The sequence below is a fragment of the Lutra lutra genome, chromosome 11 (genome assembly GCF_902655055.1).
Source record: "Lutra lutra chromosome 11, mLutLut1.2, whole genome shotgun sequence".
NCBI classification, from domain to species: Eukaryota; Metazoa; Chordata; class Mammalia; order Carnivora; family Mustelidae; genus Lutra; species Lutra lutra.
Window position 1 is genome coordinate 93,499,671 of NC_062288.1, and position 13,362 is coordinate 93,513,032.

Sequence of the window (13,362 nt, forward strand, 5' to 3'; positions counted from 1 at the left end):
AAAAATGCTGTAACTGATAATAGAAACAGACCGAATGCACTGAGGGCTGGAGAAGCAGAGGAATGAGTAAGTGACATAGAAGATGAAAGAGAAAACAATGAAGCTGAACAAAAGAGAAAAAGAAGGGATGCTTGGGTGGCTCAGTCAGTTAAGCAGCTGCCTTCAGCTCAGGTCATGATCGCAGGGTCTTGGGATCGAGCCCCATGTCAGGCTCCCTGCTCAGCAAAGGAGTCTGCTTCTCCCTCTCCCTCTGCCTGCTGCTCTGCCTACTTGTGGTCTCTCTCCATCTCTCTAATAAATAAATAAATCTTCAAAAAAAAAAAAAAAAGAGAGAGAGAGAGAGAAAGAAGAATTATGGATGAGAACAGACTTAGGAAACTCAGTGACTCCATCAAATGTAGTTACATCAATATCCTATGAGTCCTAGAAGAGGAAGAGAAAGAAGGGGGGTGGTGTGTGTGTGAAAACTTACTTCAGGAATTAATCGCTGAAAGCTTCCCAAATCTGAGGAAGGAAATAGGCATCCGGATCCAGGAGGCACAGAGAACTCCCATCAAAATCAAGAGCAGGCCGGGGCGCCTGGGTGGCTCAGTGGGTTGAAGCCTCTGCCTTCGGCTCAGGTCATGATCCCAGGGTCCTGGGATCGAGCCCCACATCGGGCTCTCTGCTCGGCAGGGAGCCTGCTTCCTCCTCTCTCTGACTGTCTCTCTGCCTGCTTGTGATCTCTGTCTGTCAAATAAATAAATAAAATCTTTAAAAAAAAAAATCAAGAGCAGGCCAATACTAAGGCATATTGTAGTTAAATTTGCAAATACAGAGATCAAGGAAAAATCCTAAAAGCAGCAACACAAAAGAAGTCCCTAACTTACAAGGGAAAACCCATAAATCTAGCCACAGATTGCTCAACAGAAACTTGGCAGGCCAGAAGAGAGTGGCATGATATATTCAAAGTGCTGAGTGGGAAAAATCTGCAGCCTAGAATATTCTCCATCCAGCACGGCTGTCATTCAGAATAGAAAGAGAGAGAAAGCGTTTCCTAAACAAACAAAAACTGAAGAAGTTCATGACCACTAAGCCAGTCCTGCAAGCAATACTGAAAGGGACTCTGAGTGGAGAGACCAAAAGCAACAAGGAAAGGAACAGAGAAAAACTGCAGATGCAAACACAAAACAATAAAATGGCACTAAACATGTATCAAAAATTACCCTGAATGTAAATGGACTAAATGTTCCAGTCAAGAGACACAGGGTGTCAGAATGGATACGAAAACAAGAGCCATCTATATGTGCCCATAAGAGACATATGTTAGACCTAAAGACACCTACAGATTGAAAGTGAGGGATGGAGAAACATTTATCATGCAAATGAGTGTCACAAGAAGGTTGGAGTAACAATAAGCCAGACAAACTAGATTTTAAACCAAAGACTGTAATGAGAGATGAAGGGCATTCTGTCATAATAAAGAGATCTAACCAACAAGAAGATCTAACAATTGCAAATATTTATGCGCCCAAAGTGGGAACACCCAAATATATAAAACAATTACAAACAAAGGAGCTCACTGATGATAATGTGGCAACAGCAGGGTATGTTAACACCCCACTTACATCAAAGGACATAGCATCTAAGAAGAAAATCAACAAGGAAACAATGGCTTTGAATGACACACTGGACCAGATGGACTTAACAGATACATTCAGAACATTCCATCCTAAAGCAGAATACACACTTTTTTTCAAGTGCACAAAGAATCTTCTCCAGAATAGATCACATTCTACGTCACAGTCAGGCCTCAACAAGTACAAAAAGATTGAGACCATACCATGCATATTTTCTGATCCCAACTCTATGAAACTTGAAGTCAACCACAGAAAAAATTTGGAAATACCATGAATATGTGGAGGTTAAACAACATGCTAGTAAACAATGAATGGGTCAAACAGGAAATCAAAGAAGTAATTAAAAAATACATGGAAACAAATGAAAATGAAAACACAATGGCCAAAACCTTTGGGATGCAGCAAAAGTGATCCTAAGAGGGAAGTACACAGCAGTTCAGACCCACCTCAAGCAGTAAGAAAAATCTCAAATAAACAACCTAACCTTATACCTAAAGGAGCTAGAAAAAGAAAAATGAGGCAAGCAGAAGGAAGGAAATAATAAAGATAAGAGCAGAAATAAATGATAAACCAGAAAAAAATAGAACAGATCAATGAAATCAGCAGCTGGTTCTTTGAAAAACAAAATTGATATAACCCTAGAGCCAGACTTATCAGAAAGAAAAGACCCAAATAAATAAAATCACAAATGAGCAAGAAGTAACAACCAACATCACAGAAGTATAAACAATTACAAGAGAATATCATGAAAAACTCTATGTCAACAAATTGGACAACCTAGAAGAAATGGATCAATTCCTAGAAACATAAAAACTATGAAAACCAAACAGGAAGAAACAGAAAACTTAAACAGGCCAATAGTCAGCAAATACATTGAATAAGTAATTGACTATCACCCAACAAGGCAAAGTCCAGGGCCAGATGGCTTCACAGGTGAATTCTACCAACACTTAAAGAGTTAAGGGGTGCCTAGGTGGCTCAGTGGGTTAAGCCTCTGCCTTCAGCTCAAGTCTTGATCCCAGAGTCCTGGGATCCAGCTCCGAATTGCATTGGGCTCTCTGCTCAGCAGGGAGCCTGCTTCCCTCTCTCTCTCTGCCTGCCTCTCTGCCTACTTGTGATCTCTCTCTGTCAAGTAAATAAATAAAATATTTTAAAAATAAATAAATAAATAGATAGTAAGAGTCAATACCCTTTCTTCTCAAACTATTCCAAAAAAAGCAATATAAGGAAAACTTCCAAATTCATTCATAAGGCCAGCATTATCCTGATAGCAAAAGCAGATAACGACTCCACTAAATAACAAAACTACAGGCCAATATCCCTGCTGAACATGGGTGCAAAAATTCTCAATAATGTACTAGCAAATGGAATCCAACAGTACATTAAAAGAACCATCCACCACTATCAAGTAGGATTTATTCCTGGGCTGCAAGGGTGGTTCAGCAATTGCCCATCAGTCAGAAGGATACACACATCACATTAATAGAAGAATAAGAACCACATGATCTTTCAACATCTATTCATGATAAAAACCCTCAACAAAGCAGGGTTAGCAGGAACATACCTCAATATAATAAAGGCCATATATGAAAAACCCATGGCTAGTATCATTCTCAATGAAGACAACTGAGAGTGTTTCCTCTATAATCAGGAAAAAGACAGGAATATCCACTCTCACCACTATTATTTAACACAGTACTGGAAGTCCTAGCCTCAGCCATCAGACAACAAAAGGAAATAAAAGACATCCAAATGGGCAAGGAAGAAGTCAAACTTTCACTATTTGCAGATGACACCACAGTCTTTATAAAAAACCCAAAATACTCCACCTAAAAATTGCTGGAACTAATACACAATTTCATAAAGTGGTAGGATTAAAAAAAATCTGTTGCATTTCTATACACCAATAATGAAGCAGCAGAAAGAGAAATCAAGAAATTGACCCCATTTCCAATTATGCCAAAAAGCATTAGATACCTAGTAATAAACCTAACCAAAGAGATGAAAGACCTGTGCTCTGAAAACTACAAAACGCTGGTCAACGAAATTGAAGATGACACAGAGAAATGGAAAAATATTCCATGCTCATGGAGTGGAAGAACTCCATGTTCTCCATTAATATTGTTAAAATGCCTATATTACCCAAAGCAATCTACACATTTAATGCAATCCTTATCAAAATACCACTGGTATTTTTCACAGAGCTAGATGAAATAATCCTAAAATTTGTATGGAACCACAAAAGATACTAAGTCGCCAAAGCAATCTTGAAAAAGAAAAGCAAAGCTGGAGGCATCCCAATTCTGGACTTCAAGCTCTATTACAAAGCTGTAGTGCTCAAGATAGTATGGTCCTGGCACCAAAAAAAAGACACATAGATCAAAGGAACAGAATAGAGAGCCCAGAAATGAACCCACAACTGTATGATCAATTAATCCTTGACAAAGCAGGAGGGAATATACGATGGAATAAAAGATCATCTCTTCCACAAATAGTGTTGGGAAAACTGGACAGCGACATGCAGAACGAAAATGGGACCGCTTTCTTACACCATACACAAAAATAAATTCACAATGGGTGCAAGCCTTAAATGTGAGACAGAAAATGATTAAGATACTAGAGAACACAAGCAGTCACTTCTCTGATATCAACTTCTTACTAAATAGGTCTCCTAAAGCCAGGGAAACAAAAGCAAAAATAAACTATTGGGACTATATCAAAATGCAAAGCTTCTGCACAGCAAAGGAAGCAATCAATCAAACTAAAAGGCAGTCTTCAGAATGGGAGAAGAGGGGTGCCTGGGTGGCTCAGTGGGTTAAAGCCTCTGCTTCGGCTCAGGTCATGGTCCCGGGGTTCTGGGATCGAACCCCGCATCGGGCTCTCTGCTCAGTGGGGAGCCTGCTTCCCTCTCTCTCTCTCTGCCTGCCTCTCTGCCTACTTGTGATCTCGGTCTGTCAAATAAATAAATAAAATCTTTAAAAAAAAAAAAAGTAACATTAAAGAATGAGAGAAGATACTTGCTAATGATATATCTGATAAAGAGTTAGTAATCCAAAAGATATGAAGAATTTATGAAACTCAACACCCAAACCAAAATAATCCAGTTAAAAAATGGGCAGAAGAATAGACATTTTTCCAAAGACATACATTTGGCCAACCGATACATGAAAAGATGCTCAACGACATTCATGAGTGAAACTCAAATCATAACCACAATGAGATCCCCACCACACACCTGTCAAAATGTCTGAAATTAACAACACAGGAAACAACAGGTGTTGGGGAGGATGTGGGGAAAGAGGAACCCTCCTACACTGTTGGTGGGAAGGCACACTGATACAGCCATTCTGGAAAACAGTATGGAGGTTCCTCAAAAAGTTAAAAAGAGAGCTGCCCTATGACCCAGCAATTGCTCTACTAGATATTAACCCAAAGATACAAAAATACTAATTTGAAGGGGCACCTGCATCCCAATGTTGATAGCAGCCATGTCCATAATAGCCAAACAATGGAAAGAGCCCAAATGTCCAGCACCTGATGAATAAAGAAGATGTGGTCTGGATCTACAATGGACTATTATTCAGCCAACAAGAAGAATACAATCTTGACATGGATGGAGCTATAAAGAAAATTACGCTTGGTGAAATCAAAGTAGCTTGCTTTACATGTGTTGGGAGTAACCAACCCACAACTGACCTCAGCAGTGTAAATGTAGATGGTGTTGAAGTTGGCTGCCACCAAAGCCCTCAGCATGAAGAGGAAGCCAATCAGGCCAGCGCTAGGGAACAAGATGCCAGAGAAGTTAGAAAAGGCAGCATGGAGGGCTTTCCATGGCCTTGACAGGTGCTCACATCACACAACTTAGCATTACAGATGCTAATACATGCCCACAGATAACCATGTCCTGGAGAGGTGCTGCTCCTCTCCTGGCCTGACTGTGGGGTCCTAAAGTAAATGCTGGACCCCAACCTTCAACCCAACTCCCTATCTGTCCTTCCCACCCCCCCAAGTGTGCCGTTCCAGCCTGGGGCCCCAGATGAGCACCCTTTCTGCTACCACCCAATTTGGGAAATGATGTGGTTTGCAGAATGATAGAGATTACAATTGAGGACATTCTAGGATTGCAAATTGAGTGAAACGAATTTTTACCCCACAGGTAGGTTACCTGTTTCCCTGAGCCATCATAACAATGGTCCAGATAATTTGGAAAACAACTAGAGTCCTGAGGTTCCACGAAGGTTGGCATAAAGACCCTAATATCTCAGTGGGCAGAATGACTGCGCCTGCACTCATGCCTGTACCCTGGGAGTGCAGAGGCGGGGCCGGGTCAGTAGAAGAGGGAAGGCGGAGTGGTGGTTACCAGGGAAGACCATTCCAGTCAAACCAGGAGGAGTGCATTCACTACTCCCCAGGTCAAAGGGGTTTGCCCTGATGCCCACTGAACGCTATGGGTCAGGAAACCACAACTTAAACCCACCACACAAACCTAGATTATTTTCAAGCAATCAGAGAGAAAAATACCTTGATGTGCAAATATTGAGGAGAAGGAAGAATAAGGCTGTGCATCCCATGGTGACAGAAAGGCTCAGCCGTCTTCCCAGGAAATTAATGCCCAGGATATTGAGAGGATTCACTAAAAAACAAATGACAGTGACAATTTCTGAAACCTCGAAAGCAAGTGGCATTTACCAAGGATTCCCCGTTGTCATTTCAGAAAGAGGCAACTTCATCCAGACCTCATGTGTGTTCCAGCCCAAATCCAGTCCCATGGTCATCCATCTCCTGACTCCTTCTCCAGGCTTTTCCTCATGGGTCCAAGAAGGACGAGCACTGGTGTGTGCAGAAAGGGTACTTTCTGCCCAAGATGCTTCTTAGAACATGTGGGTCTATCATTAATTGCAAACCTTCTAGATCTGTATTTTAAATGATTTATACTGTTTGCCATCAAATTCATGGCACCACTGATTTTTTTTTAGCATTTTTTAAAATTTATTTTCAGCGTAACAGTATTCATTATTTTTGCACCACACCCAGTGCTCCATGCAATCCGTGCCCTCTCTAATACCCACCACCTGGTTCCCCCAACCTCCCATCCCCCCACCTCTTCAAACCCTTCAGATTGTTTTTCAGAGTCTCTCATGGTTCACCTCCCCTCCCAATGATTTTTAAGTACTATTATTTTATGTCCACTAAAATGCTAACAATGCTGCAAACGAAATTTCAGGAGCCACTCTAAGACACAACTCAATTTCAGAGACTTCCAACGTGGTGGTGCGGGGATGGGGGGGATGCAGCTTAGAACTGATAGGATACAGTAATTCAAAGCTCTATCCTGCACACTTCTCCCCACACCAGTCTATCTACACTGGGGACTTGCTCAGCTCTGCCCAGGCAAAAGCCACATCTAGGACAGGGCCCCCACCCCAAACAGGGACCCAAAACACTGAGGTCGACATTTACAAGCAATTTCGCCAGCAGTGCTGATAATCATGGTCCTGTAGTCGGAGGGGGCAAACATGTGGCAGTGGCAGGGGCTGTGGCTCTCCTCTGTGTCCAGCAGGGTTACGGCCACCTCGGACTGGGACTCGGACTTGGCCCCCGAGCCACACACCAGGTCACGCTCCAGCAGCTCGGCGCTGGCCAGGATGACTCCGTAGTAGGCGAAGGAGATTCCCAGCCTGGAAGGGAGAGAAGCGGCTCATTAGAAAAGCCAGCCTGAAGGAGGGGCAGCGCCAGCAGAGGTGGGGAGAAGTGGGGGGAAGGGGGAGAGTGGTCTGGTGGGAGGCCCCGGGTGCAGAGGGCGCCAAAGGCTGGGTGCACCTATCCTGGGGAGCTGGAGGGAGGTGTGCAGGGGAACCCCAGGTGGGAAAGGGCTTTGCTGGCACAGCCTGGGGCTGGACCCGGGAGGGCCCCACAGCCAGTGAAGGAAATTTGAAGCGTGGACTCACTTTCTGTCTCCGCTCTAGCAAATTAACATCAACGTGGTTGCTTAAAACAACTCACATTTATTTCCTCCGTTCTGTAGGCCCGAAGTTGTGTGGGTCTCTTGAAGCCTTGGGTGGGGGGGGGCGCAGAATCTGCCCCGACCCAGGTACAGCTCAGCTCCTTGGGGCTGGACAAGGCATGTCCGTCTCCTTGCTACTGCTGACCTGTTGCTCTCCCTTTCTGCAGGCAGGCTTGCTTCCTCCCTCTTTTCCTCCCTCCCTTCTCCCTTCTTTCCTTCCTTCCCCAGGTCCTTCTGCCCAGGAATCTCTCTGCCCCGCCTCACCTCGTGCCTTCTCTTCTGCTCAGTCTCTGTTTCCAGCTGGAGAACTTTGAAAGACTCAAGTGACTGGATTGGGCCCACCTGTTTAGTCCCACATACGCTCCCTATTTTAAGGTGGGTAACCTTAATTACATCTGTGCGGTCCCTTTACACCAGCACCCCAAATTAGCGTGTGATTAAATCAACAGGAGTTGGTAATCTGGGGGGGTGGGGGAGGTGGGGGGTAGTAATCTTTTTTTTTTAAGATTTTATTTATTTATCTGACAGACAGAGATCACAAGTAGGCAGAGATGCAGGCAGAGAGAGAGGAAGGGAAGAAGGCTCCCCGCTGAGCAGAGAGCGGGGCTCAATCTCAGGACCCTGAGATCATGACCTGAGCCGAAGGCAGAGGCTTCAACCCACTGAGCCACCCAGGCGCCTTGGTAGTAATCTTTAGAATTCTGCCTGACCCAAAGCTTTCTCTAGCCGGCCATGAGCAGCCCTGGGAGTTTTTCCCTTTATATCTACTTCTTGTCTTTTTTCTGTCTATTGTTTAGTAAATATTTGTGTTGAGATAAAATTATAATAACATACAGAAAATTTCATGTGTCAAAGTCAAGGAAAGAAATATCAGCCCCCCAGAAATGCCCCTGGAGCCCCTCTCAGGTTCATAGAATTGGTTTGGAAAGTCAGCTGTACACCGCATATACAGGGACAGCCGGGGAAATCGCCAGTGCTGCGGGCATCAGCTGATGATAGTGAGATGATTGTTTGTCTGTTAATTACAGGAGTGGAATCATCTAAGAAAATGTCCTCAAGCAGCTGAGACTCTCAAAGAAGTAGCTGGGGATGAAAGATCACGGAGCCTGGGCTTGCTTCAAAGTAGGCCCTGGAAAACAGAGCCAAGGCAACCAGGAGCGACTACCAGTGACCGTCAGTTATGGGGGACGGATCAGTCGGAGGTCATCATAGTATCCTCTACTTCAGGGTGCGTTTGAAAATTTTCATAACAAAATATCAAAAAAAAAAAATCCTAGTAGTTACAATACTTCCTCTTGTTATTAAAATAGCTTTAGTTTGGGGCGCCTGGGTGGCTCAGTCACTTCAGCATCTGCCTTCGGCTCAGGTCATGATCTCAGTCCTGGGATCCAGCCCCATATCAAGCTCTCTGCTTAGCGGGGGGCTGCTGTTCCCCCTCCCACTGCTGCTCCCCCTGCTGTGCTCTCTCTCAAATAAATAAATAAAATCTTAAAAAAAATACAGTAACTCTAGTTCAATTTCCAAATATTGAGAGTATTTTAAGATTTTTATTTATTTATCTGACAGAGACAGATCACAAGTAGGCAGAGAGGCAAGCAGAGAGAGGCCACCTAGGCGCCCCTAAATATTGAGAGTATTTTAAAAATTAAAGTCTTAAAAGGCAACATACCAGCCTATTAATAATGATTTTATCTGAGAAAGGCAGATAGACACTTTCCTGAATTTAAACACTATAGATTAGTTTTGCCTGCTTTCTATCCTTATATAAATGGAATCACAGAATATGTTTCTGTGTCTGGCTTCCTCCGCTCGTTATGATGTTTGTAAGATTCAGCCATATTGAATGTAGATAACTAGTTTCTCTTTCCTGTTATTGTAAAATATTTCATTTTTTTTAAAGTATTTCATTTTTATGAATGTAACACAGCACATCCATTATACTGTGAATGGACATGTGGCTGGTTTAGAGTTTGGGGTTGTTACAAATAAAATAATGCTAAGGACATTCATGCAAATGTATTTTGGTAAACATATGTACACATTTCTGTTGGATATAAAGCTACGAATGGAATTACTGAGCCATACACTATGCATATTTTCAACTGTCATGAATACCTCTGAACCATTTTCCAAAGTGGTTTTACTTTGAACTCCAGTCAGCTGTGCGCGAGAGTTCCCGTTACTTAACATTATTCCCAACACTTGCTATAGTTAATCTAATTGGATAGTTAATTGGCATAATTAATTAAATTTTAACCATTCCAGTGGATTTGTAATGGGTCTCGTTGGTTTTAATTTGCATTTCCCTGGTGATTTTAAGGTTGAGCATGTTTTCATACATTTATTTGATACAATTTTTGGTCAAGTGCCAGTTCAAGTCTCCTGCCTATTTTCCTACTGGTTTGGGTATCTTTTCTTGTTGGAAAGAATTATATATATAATTTTATATACATTTATAGTTGTGTATATATATAAAATTTAATTGGGCATGTATTTTAGAAATTTCTTCTCCCAGTTGGTGACCTTACCTTTCAGATTCTTCATGATCTCTCGTGGCACAGAGTTCCTAATTTAATGCAGTAGGACTTTGTGTATCTCGTTTAGAAAATCTTTGTGTACTCAAGGTCATGGCTACAGAGAAGTGGGACAAAGAAAACCACCAGAGTCTATCCCATTGAATTCGATTATTGGTGACTTCAAAGGATCCCTTTCTGTCATGTGGCGAGGAAAAAGGCCAGACTACAAAAGGTTAGAAAGTGAGCTCATATGAAAAATAAAAATCTAGTTGTAGATACTTTCTCCTTTAAAAAAAAAAATGGTTTATTTATTGGTTAGTTGGTGGTGGTAGCAGAAAGATAAGACATTGCTGGAGTCAGCCTTGTGGTTTTACTCCCCACTGGCACTGAGTGGATTTACTTAAGTCAGCTCTGTGTTTATTGAAAAGTCATTTTGAAATAATTACATTCTTACCATATGACCCAGATCTGTAATGTGGTCCGTAAATATTTAGTATCCAAGAGGTCTGCAAATCTTCCTCTTTTTTCCTGGGATGGTGAAAAGGGACAGGCAGATTAGGTTTAGTGGCTCACAGACTGGCAAAGCGTTCTCTAGTATTTTAGAGAACAGAAAGTAAGAACAGTGTGGGAATGTAATGGGGCGCCCATGAGTGCACCTCGCCTCGCCCACAGATCACTGCTTCTACTCATCCATCTCGGCCAGTCAGTCTTTGCATGCTTTTTATTTTCACTGGGCTGCAAGGACCAGCCCATAGAAGTGAAGATTCTAACCCTTTCCCTCCTCCTCTTCTCACCAGTGCTGGTGAGCGGTGGGATGAAGCACAGAAAATACTAGGATATAAGAAAAGCATAACCATAAACCTGTTGGGAGAGTCATTTAAACTTCACATTAAAATGAAAAGCTAGCATTGAAAAAGAGCATGAGAATTGTGTACGAAAAAGAACGGCATACATTTGGAAAGAGGATAGAATGCCCAATTTCTTTTTGTGTCTTTAGGGTCATGAGCAAAAGCTCTTATCCATAGTCAGTGCTATAGCCAATATTTTGGAGAAAAATAAAGATGAGTTATACATGATTGAGCAGTGATGGATTTTTATTTAAAGTTAGGAACAAAAAAATAAAGCTAAGAACAGTGTGTGTGTGTGTGTGTGTGTGTGTGTGTGTGTGTGTGTAGGGGGTACTCAGTTGAAAACCAACTATTCTTTTCTCACAAATAGACTTGGAATTAAAGCCCCCCTTTAGATAGACCAGGAGTGTGATCCTAGGTGTCCTGGATTTTGTGGTCACAAAAAGGGTGACATCACAGGGCTTGGGGCAAGAGGTGGCAGCATGAAAGAAAGAGACTGGGGTGCCTGGGTGGCTCAGTAGGTTGAGCCTCTGCCTTTGGTTCAGGTCATGATCTCAGGGTCCTGGGATCAAGTCCCACATCAGGCTCTCTGCTTGGCAGGGAGTCTGTTTCCTCCTCTCTCTCTGCCTGCCTCTCTGCCTAATTGTGATCTCTCTCTGTCAAATAAATAAATAAAATCTTTTTTAAAAAGAAAGAAAGAGACTGGATGGAAAAGCCACTATTATCCAGGGGGACTGGCAGGCGATCAAGCTCGGTGGAGCAGAGGTTTGCAATGTCTCAAAGGGGATGCCACCGTGAGATGAGCATTAATGAACGCCTGTTTCAGGCTGCAATGTGAAATAAGCCAGACACAGTACTGCGTAATTCCCCTTATAGGAAACAGAGAATAGGCAAACTCATAGAAACAGCAAGTAGAAGTTTCCAGGGATTGGGTGTGAATAGGAGCGAGGAGTTACTGCCTAAGAGAGTGTCCATTCAGGATGATGACAAAATTCTGGATGTATTTGATACCACTGAATTGTACACTTCAAAATGATGACACCAGCAATGGAACGATATCCATGCTCATGGATTAGGAGGACAAATATTGTTAAAATGTTTATATTATCCACAGCAATCTATAGATTGAATATAATCCCTACCAAATATCAACATCATTTTTCAAAGAATTAGACAAATAATCCTAAAATTTGTATGGAACCACAAAAGACCCTGAATAGTCAAAGTGATCTTAAAAAGAACAAAACTGGAGGTATCACAATCCCCGATTTCAAGATATACTACAAAGTTGTAGTAGTCAATACAGTGTGGTGCTGGCAGCACAAAAATGGACAGATAGATCAACAGAACAGAATAGAGAGCCCAGAAATAAACTCCCAATTATATGCTCAATTAATCTTTGACAAAGGAAGCAAGAATATGCAATGGGAAAACGTCTTTCAACAAAGGGTGTTGGGGAAATGAACAGCTACATGCAAAAGAATGAAACTGGACCACTTTCTTTCAGCATACACAAAAATATGCTCAAAATGGATTAAAGACCTAAATGTGAGATAGGAAACCATAAAAATCCTAGAAAAGAGCAAAAGCAGTAATTTCTGTGACATCAGCCATAGCAAGATTTTCCTAGATATGTCTCCTAAGATGAGGGAAACAAAAGCAAAAATAAACTACTGGGACTACATCAAAATAAAAAGCTTCTACTCAGCAAAGAAACAATCTCCAAAGATGACATCACTACTAGGTATTTACCCAAAGAATATGAAAACACTAGTTTGAAAAGATATAGCACCCCTATGTTTATTGCAGCATTATTCACAGCAGCCCAATTATGGATGCAACCCAAGTATCCATCCATAGATGAATGGATAAAGAAGTGTTGGTGTAAATATATGGTGGAGTATTACTCAGCCATAAAAAAAGAGTGAAATCTTACCATTTGCAACAACATAGATAGAACTAGAGGGTATAATGCTAAGTGAAAAAGTCAGTCAGAGAAAGACAAATACCATATCACTTCATTCAAATGTGGCATTTAAGAAATTAACCCATGGATTTTCAAATGCATGGGGAGTCAGTATCCCTAACCCCTGTGTTGTTCAAGAGTCAACTGTACTCATTTTAGAATCTTGGATTCCTCCCTTTTCTTTTCTTTTTTTTTTTAATTTATTTTTTATTTTTTATTTTTTTTTAAGATTTTATTTATTTATTTGAGAGAGAGGCAGTGAGAGAGAGCATGAGCGAGGAGAAGGTCAGAGGGAGAAGCAGACTCCCCATGGAGCTGGGAGCCCAATGCGGGACTCGATCCCGGGACTCCGGGACCATGACCTGAGCCGAAGGCAGTCGTCCAACCAACTGAGCCACCCAGGTGTCCC

The 13,362-nt window shown here is 42.0% G+C and overlaps 1 protein-coding gene across 4 annotated transcripts in view; it reads right to left on the reverse strand.

The window, feature by feature from the left end:
• SVOPL (SVOP like) overlaps positions 1-13,362 on the reverse strand; it is a 75,476-nt gene that overhangs the window by 25,548 nt on the left and 36,566 nt on the right. For 3 of the 4 annotated variants that reach the window (XM_047694921.1, XM_047694924.1, XM_047694925.1), the window contains 4 exons: positions 10,594-10,667; positions 7,080-7,297; positions 6,141-6,252; positions 5,316-5,397 (listed from right to left, as the gene is read on the reverse strand). In XM_047694921.1, the coding sequence (XP_047550877.1) occupies positions 5,316-5,397; positions 6,141-6,252; positions 7,080-7,297; positions 10,594-10,667 (486 nt within the window). The remainder of the gene's footprint in view (positions 1-5,315; positions 5,398-6,140; positions 6,253-7,079; positions 7,298-10,593; positions 10,668-13,362) is intronic. The other variant, XR_007121489.1, reaches the window with a different exon arrangement.